Source organism: Salvelinus alpinus, chromosome 17 (assembly GCF_045679555.1).
Source record: "Salvelinus alpinus chromosome 17, SLU_Salpinus.1, whole genome shotgun sequence".
Taxonomy (NCBI): domain Eukaryota; kingdom Metazoa; phylum Chordata; class Actinopteri; order Salmoniformes; family Salmonidae; genus Salvelinus; species Salvelinus alpinus.
Window position 1 is genome coordinate 22,426,651 of NC_092102.1, and position 25,457 is coordinate 22,452,107.

Genomic DNA, 25,457 nt, shown 5'->3' on the forward strand with positions numbered 1-25,457 from the left:
CTTTCACTCTAGTGGTAGCATGAGATGGAGTCTACAACCCACACAAGTGGCTCAGGTAGTGCAGCTCATCCAGGATGGCACATCAATGCGAGCTGTGGCAAGAAGGTTTGCTGTGTCTGTCAGCGTAGTGTCCAGAGCGTGGAGGCGCTACCAGGAGACAGGCCAGTACATCAGGAGACGTGGAGGAGGCCGTAGGAGGGCAACAACCCAGCAGCAGGACCGCTACCTCCGCCTTTGTGCAAGGAGGAGCACTGCCAGAGCCCTGCAAAATGACCTCCAGCAGGCCACAAATGTGCATGTGTCTGCTCAAACGGTCAGAAACAGACTCCATGAGGGTGGTATGAGGGCCCGACGTCCACAGGTGAGGGTTGTGCTTACAGCCCAATTTACACGCTCAATTTTTACTTTACGTCTCCCTGTACTCGTTTGCAGATCTTTTTTATGCATACTTTTGTCAGTAATAAGGCATCTGCAAAGGACATTAACCGAACGTAGCTAGTCGAAGTCAGCTAGTCAATCAAACAACTGTAGCCTAGATGTTAGTTGCTTTGCAGCTTCCGGTTTCATTTCCAAAATAAAAGTCCAGAGCTTGTTTTAGAACTGCATTCAATAACGACGTTATATACATTTTTTATTTCAACTTTATTTAACCAGGTAGGCCAGTTAGTTGAGAACAAGTTCTCTTTTACAACTGCGACCTGGCCAAGATAAAAAAAAGCAGTGCGACAAAAACAACACAGAGTTACACAAACAAACGTACAGTCAATAACACAATAGAAACATCTATGTACAGTGTGTGCAAATGTAGAAGAGTAGGGAGGTAAGGCAATAAATAGGCCATAGAGGCGAAATAATTACAATTTAGATAGTGTAGCACAGGCCTGGGCCTTTAGCAAATGACTTGTATGAGAATGATAAAGACAGAAGAACTTTGTCTAGAATAACCGCCTGAGCTGCAAAATAGAAAGTAAATATGATTTAGCCCTATTCTTCTATCTAAATATGTCATGCTGTTGTGTGTTATTTAATGGCCATATAATTGCATCTTATTTTTATAGCTGTGTGGGGCTACTGTGGTGATCATGTAACCTAATGAATCACACTTTCCAGTATTTGGGAGCACGGACTGTAGGACTTATATTAGGCATATTGACTGTGGTATTAGTGATTTCCACTCTGTATGTAGGCTCGATATAGCTATTTACGTTGCACAGTCCCATCACACAGAGGTTATAAAATTTGATTTGATCTCCATCAAGGGGTCCCAAATGGTCAAGACTATCTATAGCCTATTCTTATTGCCAGATCTGTTTTCTCTATCAGCCACTGCACATGCTTCTTCAACTATTTTGTAAAAAAAAATATTTAGAGGCCTGTGAGCTAGGGTGTCTTTTTAAAGGGAGCCCTATAATAAAAACAGTTATAAACACAGAGTTCTAAAACTATTCTGCAAGACACCAGTATCCAAAATGATAGCCTAAATTGCAATGCCTGCAAGATGAAGGCCCCCTATTTTTTATTTGTAAAGTTAAACATGTAATTATTAAAGTGATAGGCTAAAGAACTTGAATTTAGATCATTTTGAATACACACATGGATTTCAATAAACAAATGGATATGTTCTATTCTCTTTGATTTAGTTCCTATTGCAACTCAGACAAATGACAATGGATTACATACTGACTGAACTGAATTCATTAAATGTTGAAATATGTTGGAATGAGGAGTTGCACGTATCATGCAGGCTTTTCACTTTATTTGGCTAGTAGACAAATAGGCCTAAATGAAGATATGACTATGGTTGCATGCCTCCAGAAGGGCATCATCCGAGGTTGAGGGGTGCTTTTCTGAAGGCGCATGGTGCTATGGTGCTATGGTGCTGCATGGAGATCACAAGCTCTTCAACTGGGCAGCAGTGTCGCAATGGAGGGAATAGCCTATACGGAGACTACCTAAGAACACCGCATCAGCGTTATTGTAAAGTGTGGGAACAAGCTTATGCCAGACTTAACCTCTCCCATGTTCATTTCAAAGTCCATATTAAATTATTTTTAATTCATATTAACCCCTCCTACAGAATATGCTTTGGCAAGATTTTGAGTGATGAAATAAACATCAAAATCCACAATATTTTGAATGGCAAAGACTCCAGTGGTCTTACATAATTCATATTCTGTTTCATTATTCCTGGTAGATATTTACTGGTTATGATTGCAGACAGAGCCCAGAGAATGGGATGGTGCAATATTGAATTAGTCATATTTTGATAAGGTGCATGCATGGCAATGTCCACATTTTTCCCACATTTTGTTAATTTTAGAATACAGCCTTATTCTAAAATGTATTAAAAAAAACAAATTCCCTCAATCTACACACAATACCCCATAATGACAAAGCAAAAACAGGTTTAGATTTTTTTGCTAATTTATTCCAAATAAACTGAAATATAACATTTACATAAGTATTCAGACCCTTTACTCAGTACTTTGTTGAAGCACCTTTGACAGTGGTTACAGCATCACGTTTTCTTGGGTATGACGCTACAAACTTGGCACACCTGTATTTGTGGATTTTCTCCCATCCTTCTCTGCAGATCTTCTCAAGCTCTGTCAGGTTGGATGGGGAGCGTTGCTGCACAGCTACTTTCAGGTCTCTCCAGAGATGTTTGATCGGGTTCAAGTCTGGGCTCTGGCTGGGCCAATGAACTACATTCAGAGACTTGCCTCGAAGCCACTGCTGCGTTGTCTTGGCTGTGTGCTTATGGCCGTTGTCCTGATGGAAGGTGAATCTTCGCCCCCAGTCTGAGGTCCTTGGCTCTCTGGTGCAGGTTTTCATCAAGGATCTCTGTACTTTGCGCCGTTCATCTTTGCCTCGATCCTGACGAGTCTCCCAGTCCCTGCCGCTGAAAAACATCCCCACAGCATGATGCTGCCATCACCATGCTTCACCGTTGGGATGGTGCCAGGTTTCCTCCAGACGTGACGCTTGGCATTCAGGCCAAAGAGTTCAATCTTGGTTTCATCAGACCAAAGAATCTTGTTTCTTAGGTGGCTTAAAAAAAATATATATATTTAATTTATTTAAAATATACTTGCAGTGAAGCCGCTCAACAACTACATCACATTAGTCATATAACTCCCATCCAGAGCGACACACAGAAGCAACCAGGGTCAACGCCCTGCTCAAGGGCACTTTGACAGATCTCCCACAAGGTCAAAAACGGGGATCCAAACCAGCGATCCATCAGCCCAAGCACCCAACTGCCAGGCCACTAGCCCTCCAAGATCCCCCCCACAGTTCCTCAAGAGCTGCCCCGCAACCATTCCCCACCCCCAAGACCTCGTCCCCAATGCATCAACAAAATGAAAAGAGAAGGAAAACAGAAAACAATGCAAAAAAAAAGACATCAAGGACAACAAAAATCATAACAGCAAGGCCAACTGAATATGTTTAAGTGTGTGTATGGCACTATTTACATGTGTGTGTGTGTCCATGTATGTGCACATTTGAATGTGTACAAACACCTGCACGGCATCAGCCTCAGGCAAACAGGCATTAGCTGTAACAACACTGCCCCTAAGTGTCATTAAAACTTACTTTTTGTTCTGTTTTATTTTTTGGTACTTTTATCTTTGACTCATTCCATCCCCCACCCAGCAACTCCTCTCCAATTCCACATCTCAACCCCCAGCTTCCCTCAGCCAATCCCATCTATCTCTGCTGACCACCCTCTTCGGATTTCTATGCACCATATATCTTTCAACTATGCTATGATGTTTAACGTACAATTTGAATCTATCAAATCGAATCCAGAGTTGAAGATAAATACTTTTACTGAGAGTATTAGTAATTGACTGACCCAGTCTCTCCAGATCTCTGAACAGTACTATTTCTAGGGTCAATTTTAGATAAATGTTATGCATTTTCAGCCATTCCTGAACCTAATACTAGAAACAGGCTAGCGGAGGGCAATACCAGAATAAATGGTCTATTGATTCTGTATCCTCACAACAAAATCTGCAGAGCTGCGATGATTGTATACCCCAAATATTCAAGATTTTGTTGGTGGCAAGAATTCTATATAACAATTTTTGCTGAAAAGCACAAAGTCTTGAATCTTGCGTCATACTGTGCCACACCATGGAATCGGTGTGGCACAGCTGTCAACATCCTGGTCCTCAAACAAAACTGGTATACTTTCCTATTTATGCTATTTTTATTCCTCTGCCAGTTTTGATCCTTTAAATTGGGCAGACAAACCGGTTCCCTACCTCCTCCCACTGCCACCTCCATTTTTGGGGTAATGCTGTAATCAATTGGTTGTAATATTTGATTGAGCAGACCTTCCCATACAATTCTGATAACTCCAATAAATATATAACTCTACCATTCCAATTTACAATATAATTTAAAAACAGAATAAACTTTTCAAACATTTTTCCAATAAATCCATCTTAGATAAGCATGCCCCATTCAAAAAACGCAGAACTAAGAACAGATATAGCCCTTGGTTCACTCCAGACCTGACTGCCCTCGACCAGCACAAAAACATCCTGTGGCGGACTGCAATAGCATCGAATAGTCCCTGCGATATGCAACTGTTCAGGGAAGTCAGGAACCAATACACGCAGTCAGTCAGGAAAGCAAATGCTAGCTTTTTCAAACAGAAATTTGCATCCTGTAGCTCTAACTCCAAAAAGTTCTGGGACACTGTAAAGTCCATGCAGAACAAGAGCACCTCCTCCCAGCTGCCCACTGCACTGAGGCTAGGTAACACGGTCACCACCGATAAATCCATGATAATCGAAAACTTCAACAAGCATTTCTCAACGGCTGGCCATGCCTTCCACCTGGCTACTCCAACCTCGGCCAACAGCTCCGCCCCCCCCGCAGCTACTCGCCCAAGCGTCCCCAGCTTCTCCTTTACCCAAATCCAGATAGCAGATGTCCTGAAAGAGCTGCAAAACCTGGACCCATACAAATCAGCTGGGCTTGACAATCTAGACCCTCTATTTCTGAAACTATCCGCCGCCATTGTCGCAACCCCTATTACCAGCCTGTTCAACCTGTCTTTCATATCGTCTGAGATCCCCAAGGATTGGAAAGCTGCCGCTGTCATCCCCCTCTTCAAAAGGGGGAGACACCCTAGATCCAAACTGTTACAGACCTATATCCATCCTGCCCTGCCTATCTAAGGTCTTCGAAAGCCAAGTTAATAAACAGATCACTGACCATCTCGAATCCCATCGTACCTTCTCCGCTGTGCAATCCGGTTCCCGAGCCGGTCACGGGTGCACCTCAGGCACACTCAAGGTACTAAACGATATCATAACCGCCATTGATAAAAGACAGTACTGTGCAGCCGTCTTCATCGACCTGGCCAAGGCTTTCGACTCTGTCAATCACCATATTCTTATCGGCAGACTCAGTAGCCTCGATTTTTCTGATGACTGCCTTGCCTGGTTCACCAACTACTTTGCAGACAGAGTTCAGTGTGTCAAATCGGAGGGCATGTTGTCCGGTCCTCTGGCAGTCTCTATGGGGGTACCACAGGGTTCAATTCTCGGGCCGACTCTTTTCTCTGTATATATCAATGATGTTGCTCTTGCTGCAGGCGATTCCCTGATTCACCTCTACGCAGACGACACCATTCTGTATACTTCTGGCCCTTCCTTGGACACTGTGCTATCTAACTTCCAAACGAGCTTCAATGCCATACAACACTCCTTCCGTGGCCTCCAACTGCTCTTAAACGCTAGTAAAACCAAATGCATGCTTTTCAACCGTTCGCTGCCTGCACCCGCCCGCTCGACTAGCATCACCACCCTGGACGGTTCCGACCTAGAATATGTGGACATCTATAAATACCTAGGTGTCTGGCTAGACTGTAAACTCTCCTTCCAGACTCATATTAAACATCTCCAATCCAAAATCAAATCAAGAATCGGCTTTCTATTTCGCAACAAAGCCTCCTTCACTCACGGCGCCAAACTCACCCTAGTAAAACTGACTATCCTACCGATCCTCGACTTCAGCGATGTCATCTACAAAATAGCTTCCAATACTCTACTCAGCAAACTAGATGCAGTTTATCATAGTGCCATCCGTTTTGTTACTAAAACACCTTATACCACCCACCACTGGGACCTGTATGCTCTAGTCGCCAGACCCACTGGCTCCAGGTCATCTATAAGTCCATGCTAGGTAAAGCTCCGCCTTATCTCAGTTCACTGGTCACAATATCTACACCCACCCATAGCACGCGCTCCAGCAGGTATATCTCACTGATCATCCCAAAAGCCAACACCTCATTTGGCCGCCTGTCCTTCCAGTTCTCTGCTGCCTGTGACTGGAACGAATTGCAAAAATCGCTGAAGTTGGAGACTTTTATTTCCCTCACCAACTTTAAACATCTGCTATCTGAGCATCTAACCGATCGCTGCAGCTGTACATAGTCCATCTGTAAACAGCCCACCCAATTTACCTACCTCATCCCCTTACTGTTTTTATTTATTTACTTTTCTGCTCTTTTGCACACCAGTATCTCTACTTGCTCATGATCATCTGATGATTTATCACTCCAGTGTTAATCTGCTAAATTGTAATTATTCGCTCCTATGGCCAATTTATTGCCTACCTCATGCCTTTTGCACACAATGTATATAGACTCATTTTGTTTTCTTCCTACTGTGTTATTGACTTGTTTATTGTTTACTCCATGTGTAACTCTGTGTTGTCTGTTCACACTGCTATGCTTTATCTTGGCCAGGTCGCAGTTGTAAATGAGAACTTGTTCTCAACTAGCCTACCTGGTTAAATAAAGGTGAAATTAAAAAAACAAAATAAAAACATGTATATTATCAACCAGCACATTTGAGTTCAGCCATAATATTTGTTCTATCTTTTCAGGGGAATGAAAGTGTAGCCAGCTCTGCAATGCTTATTTGAAAAAGAGCGATACTTTGAAAAAATGACATGGCAATCTGCACAAAGGCAATTTTAAACAATGGATAAGCTTTTCTTAGTAATCTACTTGAGAACCATTTAGGGTTCAAGTAAAACTTTTGAATAAGTGAAGCTTTTAGAGAGAAGTTAAGTGCTTTTATATTTAATGATCTCAACCCACCCTATTCATTATATACAGTTGAAGTTGGAAGTTTACATACACCTTAGCCAAATACATTTAAACTCAGTTTCACAATTCCTGACATTTAATCCTCTTAAAACTTTTCTGTTTTAGGTGATTTAGGATCACCACTTTATTTTAAGAATGTGAAATGTCAGAATAATAGTAGAGTGATTTATTTCAGCTTTTATTTATTTCATCACATTCCCAGTGGGTCAGAAGTTTACATACACTCAATTAGTATTTGGTAGCATTGCCTTTAAATTGTTTAACCTGGATCAAACGTTTTGGGTAGCCTTCCACAAGCTTTCCACAATAAGTTGGGTGAATTTTGGCCCATTCCTCCTGACAGAGCTGGCATAACTGAGTCAGGTTTGTAGGCCTCCTTGCTCACACACACTTTTTCAGTTCTGCCCACAAATGTTCTATAGGATTGAGGGCAATGCTTTGTGATGGCCACTCCAATACCTTGACTTTGTTGTCCTTAAGCCATTTTGCCACAACTTTGGAAGTATGCTTGGGGTCATTGTCCATTTGGAAGACCCATTTGCGACCAAGCTTTAACTTCCTGACTGATGTCTTGAGATGTTGCTTCAATATATCCACATAATTTTCCTGCCTCATGATGCCATCTATTTTGTGAAGTGCACCAGTCCCTCCTGCAGCAAAGCACCCCCACAACATGATGATGCCACCCCCGTGCTTCACGGTTGGGATGGTGTTCTTTGGCTTGCAAGCCTACCCCTTTTTCCTCCAAACATAACAATGGTCATTATGGCCAAACAGTTCTATTTTTGTTTCATCAGACCAGAGGACATTTCTCAAAAGTACGATCTTTGTCCCCATGTGCAGTTGCAAACCCTAAGTCTGGCTTTTTTATGGCGGTTTTGGAGCAGTGGCTTCTTCCTTGCTGAGCGGCCTTTCAGGTTATGTTGATATAGGACTCAATTTACTGTGGATATAGATACTTTTGTACCCGTTTCCTCCAGCATCTTCAAAGTTCTTTGCTGTTCTGGGATTGATTTGCACTTCTCGCACTAAAGTACGTTCATCTCTAGGAGACAGAACGCGTCTCCTTCCTGAGCGGTATGACGGCTGCGTGGTCCCATGGTGTTTATACTTGCGTACTATTGTTTTTACAGATGAACGTGGTACCTTCAGGCATTTGGAAATTGTTCACTTAGCATTTCTGGACTAAAACCTAATTATAATATCTAGAACTTCAATGAGACATTGCTGGGATCTAGCTTAAGGACATAATATAATACTTTTTTTTAAGCCTTCGATTTCTAATCCTCAGTTGTTATTTGATCGGATTTTAATAGCTAGCATTTCGATGGCCATAACGAATTGATATGGTGACAGTGGACACCCTTGTTTAAATTCTTATGGCTGCAGGGGCAGTATTGAGTAGCTTGGATGAAAGGTGCCCAAAGTAAACGGCCTGCTCCTCAGTCCCAGTTACTAATATATGCATATTATTATTGGATAGAAAACACTCAGGTTTCTAAAATTGTTTGAATTATGTCTGTGAGTATAACAGAACTCATATGGCAGGCAAAAACCTGAAAAAAAATCCAAACAGGAAGTGGAAATTCTGAGACTGGTCGAGTTTCAACCAAGATCCCATTGAAATATGAATGAGTATTCACTTCCTACGGCTTCCACTAGATGTCAACAGTCTGTAGAACTTTGTCTGATCACTCTACTGTGAAGGGGGGCCGAAGGAGACAGGAATGAGTCACCACTGCCATGAGGTGAACATTCTTTCACCATGCACCTTCACATAAGAGGCAGCTCCGTTCCATCGCTCATCTGAAGTCAATGTAATTCTCCGGTTGGAACGTTATTCAAGATTTATTTTAACAACATTCTAAAGATTGATTCAATACATCGTTTGGCATGTTTCTACTGACTGTTACGGAACTTTTGGACATTGTCACGTTTTAGTGAACGCGCTTTGTGACTTTGGAATTGTTTACCAAACGCGCTAACCAAAGTAGCTAATTGGACATAAATAACGGACATTATCGAACAAATCAAGCATTTATTGTGGACCTGGGATTCCTGGGAGTGCATTCTGATGATCATCAAAGGTAAGGGAATATTTATCATGTAATTTCTGGTGTCTGTTGACTCCAACATGGCGGCTAATTTGACTCTTGTTCTGAGCTCCGTCTCAGATTATTGCATGGTTTGCTTTTTCCGTATAGTTTAAAAAAAATCTGACACAGCGGTTGCATTAAGGAGAGGTACATCTATAATTCCATGTGTATAACTTGTATTATCATCTACATTTATGATGAGTATTTCTAACGATGTGGCTATGCACTATCACTGGATGTTTTTGGAACTAGTGAATGTAACGCGTCAATGTAAACTCAGATTTTTTTATATAAATTTGAACTTTATCAAACAAAACATGCATGTATTGTGTAACATGAAGTCCTGAGTGTCATCTGATGAAGATCATCAAAGGTTAGTGATTAATTTTAGCTATATTTCTGCTTTTTGTGACTGCTATCTTTCGCTGGAAAAATGGCTGTGCTTATTGTGGTTTGGTGTGACCTAACATAATCGTTTGTAGTGCTTTCGCTGAAAAGCATATTTGAAATCGGACACTTTGGTGGGATTAACAACAAGATTACCGTTAAAATGGTATAAAACACATGTATGTCTGAGGAATTTTAATTATGAGATTTCTGTTGTTTCTGTTGTTGGCGCCCTGCACTTTCACTGGCTGTTGTCATATCATCCCGTTACCGGGATTGCAGCCATAAGAAGTTAACTCATCTTGACAATTCAAAACTCTGAGAAGTAGCCGCTATTTACTAATTTTACACCTGGGGTCGCTATACATTACTTTCACCCATTTTATAAGAAAATCAGCAAAATTGAAAAAAAATCCAGTCTTATAAATAAAATCCAGTCTTACTTTATCGAAGGCCTTTTCAAAATCCGCTATAAATACCGGGCCTGGCTTCTTATTTCTAGTAGTAGTTGAATATTATATTTAGGCGCCTTTTTGCAAACTCCAAGCGGGCTGTCATGTGCCTTTTTACAAAGGAGTGGCTTCCGTCTGACATCTAAAATGTTAGTCCACAATCATAACATGGTGTTTGTATGTTCACAGATGAAATTTCACGCATGGCTTTTCTTACGATCCTAACAATTTACGGATGGATTTTCTTACAATCCTAACAATACGTACGTTCAATCTTTTGGCAGGTATGTCGCTCCATAAAAGGTCCCCTGATAGCACCGACTGTAATAAAAATTATGGTATCTAGTGGTGTTAGTTGTATAGCTCCATCTAGTGCACAGACTAAGGAAACCCACTTTGCACCAACTTTCATTAACAAAACACTTTATTGCAGCACAGTTGTTATTATTATGTATATAAGGAGAAACTACTGTTATTTTGAATGGGGGAAAGAAGACAGCCATTTGGAGCAAACAATAAGTAAAACATCATTGTTAAGGAAAACGTTCCGACTGATTACACTGTAATGATAAAGTTGTTGACCTTCCACACTACCCGCCATAATGGGCCAATACGAGAGAAAATGGATCTTACATACATTATCAGTCTCAAATATATTAAAACAATACCATGCTGTATCACTTTCCCCAAAGGTTGTCAAATGTCTTGATAGATTCTGTATGTGTACTTTGACGGATTAAGAGGTGAGTTTCAGCTTGAAGAGGACAGTCTGAGGTGTGGTGATATCTGCCACTGCTAGTTCCTGTCCATCAGACAATCCCAGTTCTGCAACACCACAACATTACATGTACAAGATGGCCAAAACAAACACATATGTTTATATAGTCTACCATGCACATATTTGAAGAAAAAAACATCTTACCTTTCAAGGTTTTACAAAGGTTTGGTCTAGTTCTTTCTTCAATTGAAGCTACAGTCTGTAAATATAGTGTCTTATTTTTCCCTTCCAGGGTTGCTGTGATGGCTGGGGACTTCATTTGTCTGGAAAAGATGAATGCTAACTTCACAATTACTCTTTTCAGTAACGATAAAAAAAACTGCCTCCTGTATTAAGACATGACACATCAATATCAGTCAGTCAATCTGGTTACTAGCAGATGTACTCACAGGGAGGCGTTCTCAGTCAGGTACTCCAGGACCTCCTGTAGCTTGGCAGAGGGTGGGAACTGTAGATCCTGGGGCACCTGGCTACAAGCTGAGCAGTTCTCCTGTCAGACCAAACAAGAGCATGAAGACACAAAGTAGCTTCTGACATCACGCCACCCCCTTACAGCCTTGTGTCAATAGCACTGTCAGTAACATTGGTACAGTTCTCCTTAATAAAATGGGCAAATATATAGCCATTAAAGATACTCATCTGGGTACTCTGAGACATTACTAACCTTTCGCTCTGCCTCGAAGGTGTAGGTGTACAGTCCGTCCACATCATTAAATACCAGATAATTATTCAGTGGAATATAAGCGCTGCAAAGTCACAGAAAAGTAATTTTAATTTGATACCTGGTATGAAACTGACCTTTTCTCTACAGTGAGTGCATCATGTGAAAACAGAATGATTAATTCACAGTACTAACCTTGAAGCCATTTTAAAAACTTCAGTGGAGCAGGCAGCTACAGAGCAACAAAAAAGTGAAATAAGTTACACTACTTGAAATGTACAAAAGTAGCTACTTGTAATCAAGTTGGGATCCATCAAGAGAAAATGAAGCTTACGTATGTAACCACGGTTATGTGAGCTAAATGGATCACTCCAATATATTGGTATCACTCCGCGGCGGAGGGATACATCCGAGGTGAGAATTTACAGATTTACTCCCGTGTACACCTGTGTCACGGCTGGGGTCCGCCCCTATATATAGACCCCATGGCCACGACACACGTTCTCTACATCATTTTTGAAGCGCCTCTAGCACCGTAGAGGATTGGAGCGATCCATATAGCTCACATAACGAAGGTTATGTATGTAACCACGGTTATGTTTCACTATACTGGATCACTCCAATATATTGGTATACCTGTACCAGATTTAGTCAGTGCTAGATGGACTTGGCCAGCCAGTGGCGAAATCCCAGCGTGGGACCGAGATGCAGGGGCCGTCAATGTGGAAGGGGGGGGGTCCCGGCACAATGATTGGAACGAATTGCAAAAATCGCTGAAGTTGGAGACGTATCTCCCTCACTAACTTTAAACATCAGCTATCGCTGCAGCTGTACACAGCCATCTGTAAATAGCCCATCCAATCTACCGACCTCATCCCCATATTGTTTTTATTTACTTTTTTGCACACCAGTATTTCTACTTGCACATCTATCACTCCAGTTTTAATTTGCTAAATAGTAATTACTTCGCTACTATGGCCTATTTATTGCCTTACCTCCTTACGCTTTTTGCGCACACTGTCTATAGACTTTTTTTCTATTGTGTTATTGACTATACGTTTGTTTATTCCATGCGTAACTCTGGGTTGTTGTTTGTCACACTGCTTTGCTTTTATCTTGGCCAGGTCGCAGTTGTAAATGAGAACTTGTTCTTAACTGGCCTACCTGGTTAAATAAAGGTAAAAAAATAAAAATAATTTTTCTTTTAAAGTCCCCGGAAGAGGAGGCGACGCCCAGGACCGCTGAATCAACCGCAGAGGGGGGTGCCACATTTACCCGATAGTACCTAGCAACGGTGCAAGTGGAAGCCCAGCTGGCCGCAGCACAGATATCAGCTAGGGGCACTCCTCTCAGTAGAGCCAAGGACGCAGCCACACCTTGCGCTGAATGTGCCACCACAGATCCCAGCACTGGCCTGCCAGCAAGGCGGTATGCTGTTATAATCATGTCCACGATCCTGTGAGAGCACCTCTGCTTTGATAGCCCAGCCCGCAGGACTCTCTCACCATAGCAGACAAAGAGCTGGTCTGTTGTTCTCACTGACCGTGTCCGCTCCACATAAGCAGCTAGTAACTGCACAGGGCACATTATGCCGGAGGGAGGCCCAAACTTCCCCGCCACTGCCGGGGGGTTGTAAGCAGACAGGATAAAAGGGATGTTCACATGCCTGTCTGATAGAACCTTTGGAAGAAATGAAGGGTTGGGGCAGAGAGATATACTCCTCCCACCGGGGTCCATCCGGTAGCACTCAGAACTTACCGACAGAGCATGGAGCTCACCCACCCTCTTCATGGAAGTAAATGCTACCAAGAAAGCCACCTTCATAGAGAGGTGTTTCATGGAGGCAAACTCCAATGGTTCGAAAGGCAGCTTAGCCAAAGCCAAGACCACATCCAGATCCCAGCTTGCCATTGAGTGGGTCCTAGCTGGACGCAGGCGACGAACCCCCTTCATAAACCTGGAGACCAAGGGATGGCACCCCACTGGCCTGTCCATCTACCTCACATGGCAGGCAGATATAGCGGCCAAATACCCTCTCAGTGTAGAGACTGCCAAGCCCTCATCCAAGTGAGACTGCAGGTATTGGAGGACATACTGCACCCCACATGACTCGGACACAACCTCAATACCAGTGCATCAAGAGCAGAACAACCGCCAGCGCAACTGGTATGCCGCGGTTGTAGTCGGTGCCCTTGTGCTCTGGATGGTTCATTAAGCCCTCCTGTAGTCCTAACATCGACCATTGGTGCCGTTCTGCGGCCAAGCCCAAAGACTGAGGCGGTGCGGTCACGGATGCCACAGAGTTCCCCCGGCCTGAGACAGTCGGGTCTCAGGGGCAGTTGCCAAGGTGTCCCAGACAACAGGGACAGGAGAAGGCTTAACCAAGGTTGTCTGGGCCAGTATGGGGCCACCAGCAGCAGACGATGTTCCTGTCCTGCACAGCCTGGATCAGGGGAAAAGGGGGAATACGTAAAGCTCCAGCCCTGGCCAATTGTGAGCCAGAGCATCCAACCCCAGAGGCCCTGGTGGATCCGACATGGAGTACCACAGGGGGCAGTGTGCATTGTCCAAGGAGGCAAACAGGTCCACCTGCACCCTCCCAAACTTGTCCCACAGGTGCTGCACCACCTGGGGATGTAGGCTCCAGTCCCAAGGTGGCGGGCCCTCCCTCGAGAGCATATCCGCTGTCACATTCAGGATGCCAGGTATGTGCGCTGCACGTAGAGACGCTATACATCCCTGAGCCCAGAGAAGGAGCTCCCGTGCCATAAGATGGAGGCGGTGGGACCTCAGTCCACCCTGATGGTTGATGTAAGCCACCTTTCTCACAAGGACATGTCTTCCTTTCAGATGTGGAAGGAAAGATCACAGGGCCAGCAGTACAGCTCGGCGCTCTAGTGTATTGATGTGCCTGCCGCTCCAAGGGGGTAGCCAACAGCCACTGGCCAACAGCCGTTGGTCACACCCCCCCAGCCGAACTGGGAGGTGTCTGTGCTGGCCAGCTCCCGGCGGCACATCCTCAGCATCTCCACCCCACCTGAGAGAAAGGAGCGACAGAGCCACCTCAACAATGCCCTGAGGCACTGTGCGGTCACCCGCCGCTGGCGGTGACGGTGGTGCTTCGGGTGCAGCCAGTGGGAGTTGAACCACCATTGAAGAGGCCAGAGATGGAGCAGGCCCAGGAGAATCAGCAACGAGGTTGCCGGCGGCAAGCCCAACAGATGTTGGCAGGTCAGGGTGGATACCACCCACCCCTGCCAAAAGTGGTCGAGGCAAGATAAGATTGCCTGAACCCTTCTGGTGGGCAGGTGTGCTCTCATGAGGACTGAGTCCAGTTCCATGCCAATGAAGGCCACCCTCCGGGTGGGCGTCAGACGACGACTCTTGTCGTTTACAGTAATGCCCAGCCCACCGATGTGGGTCAGGATCATCCAGGTAATTGACGATCAACAATCCTCAGGACGTGAGAGGTGCCAGGACAGCATCCATGCACTTTGTGAAAGTGCGGGTTGCCAAGGGGAGGCCGAAGGGAAGAACCATGAATCGGAGGTACTGCCAATAAGCTGGGTGAACAGGAACATGGAAGTACGTTTCCCTCAGGTCCAGCGTCACAAACCACTGGTCCCTGGACACGGCCTGCAACACGTGGGCTGGGGACAGCAGGTGGAACCTCAGTACCCATTGAGGTTGCGGAGGTCCAGAATCGGTCGAAACCCTCTGTCTCTTTTGGGGCCCACAAAATAAGTGGAGAAGAAACCACCCATCCTTTCTGATGTCTCGTTCCTGGGGATGGAACCCTTGTCCAGGAGTGAGGAGATCTCCAGCCGCAGAGTTTTCTTCAGGGAGTCGGCCAACGTGGTGACACGAAAGCCCCTAAAGGACGGGGGCCGGCACCGGAATTGGAGTTGGTACCCCTCAAGCATTGCGGACAACACACAAGGAGACTCCACACCTTCCTCCTACTTCGCCCTTTGAGACCGAGAGAAGCGGCCGAGGAAGGGTGTGACAGGGGTCCTGCCGGGGCCAGCCTCTCCTCTGACGGTTGACAGATTGTTGCTCCACCACACACTTTTTCCCTCCCCTCTGTCGTGCCTCAGCACGAAGAGATTGGGCAGGAGGGGGACCCCACTGTCATTCGGGTGCAGTTGGGTGGCGACGGTTCGTCTGCCTTGGACTCGGGGCCTGAAGAGGCGGCATGAACCGTCTCAGTGTCTCCCGGTCCCTACGAACCTTATTGGTCAACTCCAGAATGTCATCAACCTCTGGGCCAAACGTCAGCCCTGGGATGATGGGGAGAGTGGCAAATGTGCACTGGAGAGCAGCTGGCAGGTGGGATTAGGCCAGCCAGGGATGGCGCCGGGAGATAATCACCTGCGCCATGGTCCGTCCGTTGGCCACATCCCTCTGGTGCAGGGAAAGCAGGCAACTCCATCGCTTCCTCTGTGCCCTCCTGCATCCGGGGCAACAGAGACTGCAGGTAAGCCTGCAGCAGCTTGGCCGCGTTGGTAAGGTGGCCAAGAGAGCAGAGGGACCCATATGTGGCTTTCAAGTCCGCATCAAAGACTCTGGGGGTCCCAGCTTCAGTCGCGGGTTCTGCTGTATAATCTCCCGGTCCGGGAGGACCATGGCAGCTATCATGGTGTCCATGGTCGGGTACTCCCAGAGGTCGAGTGACACTGCACCCGCAGCATAACTCCATGGTCCAGTCTCTGCTGTGAGTCGGAAGCGCCCCCTGGCAGAGGCCCAGCTGTCCTGCAAGGCCTTGTGGAACTCAGCAGGGATGGGGACAGATGGAGAGTCATCACTGTCCACCAGTTTGATGTCCAATGCAGTGGCTACCCGAGTGAGTAGGCTCCTCATAGCCTCTTGAGCCGCTGAAGCCCTGCTGCCGGCTTCTGATGGCCTGTCAGCTCGGTAGCCCCGCTCACGGTGGTGAACAGTGCTAGGCTGTTCCTGGGGGATGATGCAATCACTGGCCAACAGGGAACAGCTGTCGTCGCCATTGAAGCTATCAACCTCCTGACGCAGGGCATGCGCCCTCCGTTCCAAGGTGGTCCCAGCGGTCCGACTCCTGCCCCTGTCCATGACTGGCAGCAGATGGGCTCTGCCTGCGGTGGCTCCAGGCACGCTTCCTGGGAGGGGTACTGGGCCTAGTAGAGGGAATAACAGCTCGCTGGCGCATCACTCCTGAGGGAGCTCGTCCGGAGCCCAAGCCTGGCCGACCCACTCACGCGAGGCGCAGGCGTTCTGAGAACACCACACAAAACATACATCCAGTACAGCGCTCCAACGCCCTCTCAAACCCAGGTCAGTGCATAAACAAGGTATGTGGATCCCCAGGGGGTGCCACCATCACACAAAGGGAAGCCATAAGCTCAGCCAAGCCAACAAGGCCACAGAGCAGGGGTCCGACACCCTGGGAGAGCTTATGTCGTGACCCACTTGGAAGAATAGGAACCCGGTGAGGGATAAATTACCCAGTACCTCTGCAAAAAACAGGGAAGACCCGTGTGGGAAAAGCAGGCAGACAAAACAAAAAAACAACAACCAGGTAATGTATTTTTAATTTAAAAAAATATATTTATAATAATAAACTAATAATAATAATTATTAGTTTGTGGCAGCAAGAGCCATCGTACTAATGGAGGCACACGGAGTCGCAGTGTAACGCTAACGAAACACAAGTACAACAAACCACGGGCGGAAGATACAGATCAACCGCACGCAGCGAGTGGAGCACTCAGGAGGGGCTGGCCATATGGACAGCTGCTGCAGGCTGCAAACAGCCAGTGAGTATACTTCCACGCAAGATATTACACACTTACCAGTGACTTACCAAGCGAACTTCAGAAAGTTTGTACCTCAAACCATACGGACGTCCGCCGAGAAAATGAAAGACGTGTCGCGGCCATGGGGGTCTGTATATAGCGGCGGACCCCCGCCGTGAGAGGTGTACACAGTAGTAATCTGTAAATCCTCACCTCAGATATATCCCTCCGCCGCAGTGATACCAATATAGTGAAACGTAACACAATGAGTCAGAAAGGGTTTCCTACCAGCTATTACAGCATTAGTTGACGCGACAGCAGGGATGATCCTCTTCACAACGCCTGAGGCAAAACCATGTGAAAAAGAAATCTAACCACACTGTTCCCAGATTTTTACAACCAATACTTGTAAGTGGGGGAGTTCGGGTTAATACAATTTCAACTTAGAATTGTAATAGGCCTACACTGCTTTTTTTCATCCTCATTTAAAATGGAACAGAACCCAAATGTTGCTTGTACTATATAGTATGTATAGCCAAAAGCTGATATAGCATGAGAGTTTTACCATCTCTGCCGGACAGGTTGTTACAGTATGGTGCTCCTCACCTTGTGTTAGTCTGTATGTGACTCCTGTGATGTTGTAGTCAGCAGCTCTCTCGTGGGCCCTCTGGAACACCCACTGGATGTGCTCAGGGTTATCCCCATCCAAACCAACACCCTCTGAGTGACAGACAAGAGCCTGTGTCATTATCTGTTATAATAGGTATTATGTTGATCTTAATGAGTGTTATGAAGGGATTATGGCCACCTAAGGGTACATTGAGCAATACAACAATCATTTGTTGCCCTTTTTGATTGCAATCAAGAGGTGATAGACAATGAGAAGTGTTATTCATGGACGTACCTCCAAAAGGCTCGTCTTTGGGCCACTGTAGCATTCTGACATACTCAACGCAATGCTCTGGCAACCGCGGCATAGACGCAATGGTGCACATGGGGAAATTAATCTAGGGACCAAAATAATACAACACATACACAAAAGCAGTTACTGATAAGTAACACAAAATGGCTGCAGTACACAAATCACTGTCCAACTTAACAAAGTAGTGGGCTACTGAAGCAGTACACTATAAATATTATATTTGGCAGGTCTGAGAGAGCTTGTAGCACCTGTGGTGGGTAAAGCGCCAGAGTGCAGTCGATGCACGCGGTCATGCCAGGCAGAATGACCCTAGCATTGCCTTTGAAACCCTCCGTCCCACCGTCAATGAGGGGGATGATGGAACTGGGGTCCAGAACACCATCCTTGTAGCTCAGAAGGGATATCTGTAAATGGGGTGATCGGGTAACTGGGGTGATCTGACATTTTACATAGATACACACAATCCACATAGCCTATAGTTCATATTAAGACATACATACCAGCATGCCATTCATCCAACGCCTGGCAATGATCGAATCTAATCCACAAACAATAATGTGGAATTCTACAAATACAATTTTAAAAAGCGTGTCAGCACCATTGTTAAGTACAAGTGTTTTTAGAAAACTCCATAAAGTAAACAAAGTTTGCACTTACGTCTGTAGAAAGATTCATCAAAGTCTTGTATTTTGTTGAAGTGTCTAAGCAGAATATGAATTAAGAAAAAGAATAGAACATACTTCTAGTACTTCACATGCTCAAGCTTAGTAATGCAGTCATTTGTACGGGGTAAGCCTACACTCCGGTATTCTACACGTCAGTCGCAAAGGATACGAGACGACTTTACATCCAGGGATGCGATTATTGACAAAGTCAGCAGCCACATCTGCTTTTGGCCGTCCAATATCTTTGGGCCTAAACAAGGTATAGAGGTGAGCACTGACATCTATTGATGTAAAAATGGCTTTATAAATACATTTGATTGATTGAGGTGTGTGTTGAAAAGTAAACTTTTAAAGACACTTTCACTTTGTTTCTTCTATCAAAAGAGAACACACTAAGGTTGTTATTGATAGAGTAAGGGCCATGGGAGAAGGTGCGAAAGGCGAGCCAAACCTGAAAAGGAACTGCCTGTTGAGGTTGGAGATATCGATGGTATCCATGTCAACAACATGAATGTGACGAAAACCTGACAGAGCCTAGATCAGAACAAGGAAAAACCACACATTAAGATACTGAGCAGAAATAGAACAAGATAACAAAACCCTTTCATGCATTTGCACCTGGAAGCTGGACATTCTCTCTCATACCAGATTTTTGAGCAGCTCACATCCAAGTCCTCCAGCTCCAATGACCAGGATTTTGCATGTCTCCAATAAGAACCCAAGAGACTGAAAGGAATATCAGAGTTGGTGTGGAGAATGCTTTTCTCTATCCCCTAAATAAAAGGACACGTTATTATCCGATTCCTTACCTCAATGCTTGGCTCAAAGTCAGGATGAGTGAATGGGCCGGGTCTTTCCAGGAACTTCTTCACATGGTTCCATCGGCCATCCCAGTCTCCACTATCTCCATGTCCTCCATCTACAGCCATTCTGCACACAGAAAACACCGAACACAAGATCCTCTGCTGCACATATCAACCAGCAATCACTCAAACCTTTATCACAAGTGTGATGGTGAGTCAAAAATAGATGGCTAACTACGTAGATAAATACAGGTCTGTAGCATGTCAATTAACATCAGGATGATTTCCCTAGAATAGCTAACGTTAATCAATCATTCTATATGTGAAAATTCAGACAGCGGATGCTGCTGCTAACTAACGTTAGCTACCAATCATATTAGCTAACTAGCTAGATACCATATTAGCTAAGGTAAACTGGTTCTCTTTGATGTTGAATTGGGAACACTTCGACTAAGCCTGTTCATGTGCCTGGTTCTTAGAATTAGCTAGTTGTCTACTCGAATTAGCCCAATTTCCATAGCTAACTGTGTGAAATTGTTGAATCAAGGAATTTCCACACTCCATGCTAACAGGCTAACTTAGTTAGGTAGCTCACTAACTAACTGCAACTCAAACCTGCTGCCAGTTTCAAGCATTTCGTCACTAACTTCTCAGTCAGCTCCTCTATTTTCCTTCTTTTCTTCTCCCTAAAGAGGAGAGAATAAAAGAAGGTTCAATGCTTAACAGCAGCATAATGTCGATTCTCTCAGCTAGCGACAATAAATATAATTTTGTTGTACTTACGGCTCCTCAGCATCCGCCATACTTTCAAGGTTCCATGTCCTCACTGACTGTACTATATATTCACGAAAATCAAACCTGCGTTAGCATATGTGCCCAAAATTCACAGGGATTTGCAATGACTGTACATGAAAGATGTTCTGCGCATTATGTGCAGCACAGCGCAATTGTGATTGCCATCAACATTACTGCACTTGTCTTACTCTCGCGAGAAGCTAAACTGACGACAACAAGAACCCGAGCCAACCCAAAGATGATCTATTATATTGACAAGATAGTCGAGTGACTGCTCTAACAATGGAAATACATATCCTCAAAGATGGAAAGCAGGCAAGATCAGGTGGGACCATTCTAGCTAACGAGAGGGCGGATACACGTGTGAAGAACAGGTACAAGTCCGATATAAAAGTTGTCCCCCCCCCCATGGAAAGGCAGTCCTGGTGGTTTACAAAACTAAAAGAGAAAAGTGACATAATTACCTAAATTGATAAATCCCATATTGGTCTTTAACAGTCAGTCCAACCTGTACTGTGCAAGTAGGCTACAGTAATAGTACGTCTACCATAGAAACAGATCAATGTTAAATTCACAGGTTTTAGATTTTTCCACTCTCAATTCTAATTCAATTTCATTTGATTAGCAGTGTAGTGTATGGGTTTGCAAAGAAAATGGCTACTGGATTGAATCAAATAATCATAATATAATTCTGACAGGTAGGCTACTTTGTAGCTAGTTAACTTTTAATTGAGAAGGTTTTTGGGGAAACCTTTCCATCTACCAGAATACGGGGAGGCCTATCATTAACATAGCTATTTTTTTATATTCCTTAATTGTTTGAAACCTGAACGTTTTACTTCATTATGAGGCTTGTCTTACCTTACTTTTGATAGACTATAGCCAAAATCCCTCCACGACAATTATTTTTTATAAAGACTTACTCATATGCTTTTCTCCTGTTCTATTGATTTTCTTTCAACTTTCTATCATTGTCTAGCAGCCATATTAGCAACCCATGATAGTTGTTGCATATTTCAATCACCCCTCTTTCTAAATTTCTGACGGATATTTCCATCTCTGCTCATTTTAGAACGGCGTTTTACTGCAAATGGAATTCTGGAACGTTCACGCGAAGGTCTACAGCTGTCTGTACATAGCTGCGCCTAAAATGTTAAATAATATTTTATCCAAAATATAAACTAAACATTCTGATCTGTTCCATCAGCCTTATTAATTGAAATGGAGTATACCTACACTACACTACTTTGGTACGTATTAGTGCCCACGGAAAAGTGTGTATACCCTCCACTACACCACTGAACCTAACCATTACGAAACTTATATTCGATAATAAGCCTCACGTTTTGGTTGACCAAATGTGACACTCGTATTAACCTCCATTAAAAAAAACATCCCCAATTCGTGGTCTTATTTTCGTTAACAGATTTGTGGCGAAGTAAACCCTCTCGCTTCGCCTCTTCCTCTCTGCCGGAGCCCATCCTATAAATTACTTTGGTAGCTAGTCTCTTTGGTATTACTGTTCAGCTGATCTGTTAAAACATATCCGAGCAGTGAACTCGGAGATGGCAAGAATGGAGCTTGCACCGCTCAGACCATGGGACGACTTCTTCCCAGGAGCTGATCGTTTTGCTAAACCCGATTTCGGAGATTTAGCTAAATGGAACAACAGGGTGATCAGCAACTTGTTATACTATCAGACCAATTACTTCGCAGTGGCCATCGTGGTTTTCCTGGTCGTGGGGTAAGTCAGCATGACAGCGCGAGCTTGCTAGCATTTTCCACCCAGCTACTAGCTATCTTATTTGATTTGTCTGCAGTCCGATTCACACCAAGTTATGGCTACGTAATTGTCATGTATGGGCATTTTATTTATAACAGTGAGCAAGATTTCCCTATCTTTTCCTATTCTCCTCACAACTGCAACGACGAAATAAGAGATGCAGTCATCATCATGTGATGGAATTGGAATGGAGTCTGGTACTAGCTGGCCTGCTAAAAACAAATGTAGCTATTTGCTCCACTTTTCCCGAATCAGCTGCCTGCAACTGTGTGAACGGTGAACATAATTACTAACGTCCGGTGGTTTAGGCCTGCTTGTAACCAATTTATCTACAAATTGTCATTTGAGTACCTTTTTTATATTTTGAAATAACCATTTGACAGATGAGTTTCCAATGTTTTCTAAATATATTTTTATAATAGTTTTCAGCCTATTTAACACATTAATGCTGAAAGTTGTCCAAGCAGTTGGATCCTTATCTCAACCACACACTCCATGTAGAAGTCTACTGATAATACCCGAGGAGCAGTTTTGTATGTGTCCTAATTGCAGCTACGATAGTTTGAAAACTCAAGATTATTTTTGAAAATGGCAAAAAAAGGAAAGGTGTTTCTCTTATTCCAGCCACCAGGTTGTGCTGCTCGTTGCTTTTATTGTGTTTTACAGATGCCCGATTGATTGTTTTGCATTGCCATACATTGAGTGGATGTAGATGTTTTGTGTAATGTGTTTCCCATCTGTGTAGATTTCTGAACCCTCTTGGCATGTTCCTGGGTGGAGCAGTGGTTTCTCTGGTCTTCATGGTTTCGGTGTGGGCAGGAGAGAACAAGAATTTCATCAAGAACTTCAAGAAGAAAAACCCCACCCTGTTTGTCATTGCTGTCATGGGAACGAGCTACTTCCTGCTGTCACTATGTGGTGGAGTGATGGTCTTCATCTTTGGAATTACTTTTCCCTTGCTGTGTAAGTCTCAGTATATTCCACACTCTTGGGGACAGTTTCTTGGACACAGAGGCTTTATCTGTGTCTGAAGAATCTGACCCTTAATGTTTGATTTTTGTTAGTCACACAATTCACACAGTAACTAGCATAGATTTAGCCTAGCTTTCAGGCCTTTTTCCAGTGGCAACCTCCATTGGAATATGGTGCAAATGTGGAGGATTAGTCACAGGAGGAGGAGCAAACCGTTTTTTCAACCACTCATTCTGACTCATTGTATGGGTTCAATATGTGGAATGCGTGTGGTTCTCCACCTTAAGAAAACGCCCAGTTAAACTTTAAAGAACATTGTTTTGGAAATAAATAGTCTAGACTAACTGCTGGATTCTGAAATGCACATTACAGAACACAATGTGCAGGGTAATTGGTGGTTCTGAGAAAAGGAGTGCAGGCAACAGCTGCCACATTGTGGTGGGGATCAGGAGGCAGTCAGTCAGTGACAGAGCCCTTCCCAAGAGGGTTGTCCTATGGCTGCCTGCATGTGTTGACTGGTTGCTATGTACTGTCTGTACAATACTCGACTACATTTACTGGCTTACATCATGCAGTCAGCATCTCTGACGAGGGGAGTAAAGATGCCTCTCCTTAACCATGCGTGTGCATTGTATTTCATCACATATACCTGGCAACTAATTATCCTTCTCGGTTGAAGCTGCATAATTTTAGATTAAGGCACACGCGTCATGTTTCCATCGGAAAATGCTATCTCAATTGAGAGTAGCGCATCGTGAGTGGGTAGGAAACTAATCCAGCCTTTCTTCCCTGTAGTGATCCTGGTTCATGCGTCTCTGAGGCTGCGCAACATGAAGAACAGGCTGGAGAATAAGATCGAGGGAGTGGGCATGAAGAAGTCCCCAATGGGCATCATCCTGGATCTACTAGACCAACAGGAGGAGAAGATCAACAAGATCCAGGACTTCCTGGAGTCTAAGCTAAACAAGGAGTGAGGGGAGAGAGCCAAAATGGCACCCTCATTCAATTCAACATGGTTTGCTTTTTCCTTTAACACTAAAATCAAGTGTTGATTTTTACCCCGCATAATGTCAGTGCTGTCACATTCCCTTCATTTGTCATTCTCACTCCATTTTGTTATATTGAATGAACACTTTTTTTATACATTTTGTGTCAAAGTACCTGATTTCTTTAGAGCATTTCAGAAAGATTTGTACAGTCCTGTATGGATCACATGTTGGGGGAAGGCACTCGGCACAATGAAATGAGGCATGAGTGTTTCTGTATATTTGCCCAATAATGTTCAGAGGAACACAATACACATGTTGTCATTATGTAATTGCAATATATATAAAGCTGCATGCCAGAATGCAATAACTATTGCACGTTAAAACAATTGTGTTCAGTAGCATAGCTTCTAGATTTATTATTAAAAAAAAGCAAATAATTTAATCAGAATCAATTTATTTGCTACCTCAGAAGACAAACTCTATATTTCCTCTCCTAATGCTGAACTAGTGTTACTGGGCTCCCCTTCTATTCACTGGACCAGTGACTGCATATTAACAAGGAGCAATAATATCCCTCTTGTTACTTCAGACCCTGTGGGTTGGGCTTGAGATGAACATTATCAGCTCATGGCTATGCAATATGGGAAAATGAATGGCAAATGCCGCTTTATTAATTCAAGTAATCATGGTGTATATGTTTACGTTGTGCTTTCATGTCTCATTGAATCTTCTCTACTTGTGTATTCAGCAGAAAACAAATGTTTGCATTACAGAAAACAGTGTCAGGCACCAAAGTATTGCTGGAACAAGAATCGATGCATGAATGTTACCTCTGTACTATTAAATAGTTCTGATTATTTCCCCTCAGCAGATCTGAGATTTTATTCTAAATCCACCATAGTCAATAGCCTATCCAATTCCAGGGATCACCATTAGTAATAGATGAATATGAAGATTTTATGAGCTATTTGTGTTGTTTAGGACTGACACAGATGCAGTCTTCCAAAGAACTAAGGAGAATCACAGTTTGTATCGGACATAGCCAAATTGCTTTTAGGAAAAAGGTGTGCACGCTAATACTATGGTTACAGTTTCACAGATGAGTTCAGAGAAGGTTCTATTATAACGATGTTATAACTGATTTTTTTTTTGTGTGTAAGTATTTCTATTGATGAGTAGTGATAACATAACTACAGACTTGGAAGCAGAGCACTGTGTTCCACCATAACAATAAAACTTAATTTAAGGAAT

At 43.9% G+C, this 25,457-nt stretch overlaps 2 protein-coding genes across 6 annotated transcripts; one reads left to right on the forward strand and one right to left on the reverse strand.

The window, feature by feature from the left end:
- Window positions 1-10,476: 10,476 nt before the first annotated feature.
- Window positions 10,477-22,168, reverse strand: LOC139542541 (NEDD8-activating enzyme E1 catalytic subunit-like). Of its 5 annotated transcripts, XM_071348103.1 has the most exons (18): window positions 21,806-22,168; window positions 20,451-20,502; window positions 20,315-20,353; window positions 19,674-19,794; window positions 19,510-19,590; window positions 19,316-19,398; window positions 19,034-19,114; window positions 18,857-18,900; window positions 18,700-18,764; window positions 18,448-18,603; window positions 18,182-18,284; window positions 17,884-17,997; window positions 17,566-17,619; window positions 11,705-11,741; window positions 11,513-11,594; window positions 11,238-11,338; window positions 10,993-11,111; window positions 10,477-10,895 (listed from the first exon to the last, which is right to left on the reverse strand). In XM_071348103.1, the coding sequence occupies exons 1-18, from the start codon at window positions 21,855-21,857 to the stop codon at window positions 10,807-10,809; spliced, it is 1,473 nt and encodes a 490-aa protein (XP_071204204.1). In that variant the 5' UTR covers window positions 21,858-22,168; the 3' UTR covers window positions 10,477-10,806. The 5 variants fall into 5 exon arrangements, 4 of the variants coding, with proteins under 4 accessions (XP_071204204.1, XP_071204203.1, XP_071204205.1 ...); XR_011668515.1 differs by lacking the exon at window positions 21,806-22,168 and having other exon boundaries at window positions 10,993-11,127; XM_071348102.1 differs by lacking the exon at window positions 21,806-22,168 and having other exon boundaries at window positions 20,451-20,719.
- LOC139542542 (PRA1 family protein 3-like) lies at window positions 22,028-25,456 on the forward strand. Its single transcript, XM_071348106.1, has 3 exons — window positions 22,028-22,206; window positions 22,991-23,208; window positions 24,013-25,456. The coding sequence occupies exons 1-3, from the start codon at window positions 22,028-22,030 to the stop codon at window positions 24,189-24,191; spliced, it is 576 nt and encodes a 191-aa protein (XP_071204207.1). The 3' UTR covers window positions 24,192-25,456.
- The last annotated feature ends 1 nt before the right edge of the window (window position 25,457 follows it).

What these genes read in the sequence shown, in the direction of transcription:
- LOC139542542 (XM_071348106.1), top strand. Translation starts at nt 22,028, where the DNA reads ATGGCAAGAATGGAGCTTGCACCGCTCAGACCATGGGACGACTTCTTC. An exon ending in GTGGTTTTCCTGGTCGTGGG is followed by an intron (nt 22,207 to 22,990) that starts GTAAGTCAGCAT and finishes CCATCTGTGTAG; the next exon opens with ATTTCTGAACCCTCTTGGCA. An exon ending in AATTACTTTTCCCTTGCTGT is followed by an intron (nt 23,209 to 24,012) that starts GTAAGTCTCAGT and finishes TCTTCCCTGTAG; the next exon opens with TGATCCTGGTTCATGCGTCT.
- LOC139542541 (XM_071348103.1), bottom strand. Translation starts at nt 21,857, where the DNA reads ATGTTTTTTTTAATGGAGGTTAATACGAGTGTCACATTTGGTCAACCA. An exon ending in CCTGGATGTAAAGTCGTCTC is followed by an intron (nt 18,901 to 19,033) that starts GTATCCTTTGCG and finishes TATTCTGCTTAG; the next exon opens with ACACTTCAACAAAATACAAG. An exon ending in TGATGAATCTTTCTACAGAC is followed by an intron (nt 18,765 to 18,856) that starts GTAAGTGCAAAC and finishes TTGTATTTGTAG; the next exon opens with AATTCCACATTATTGTTTGT.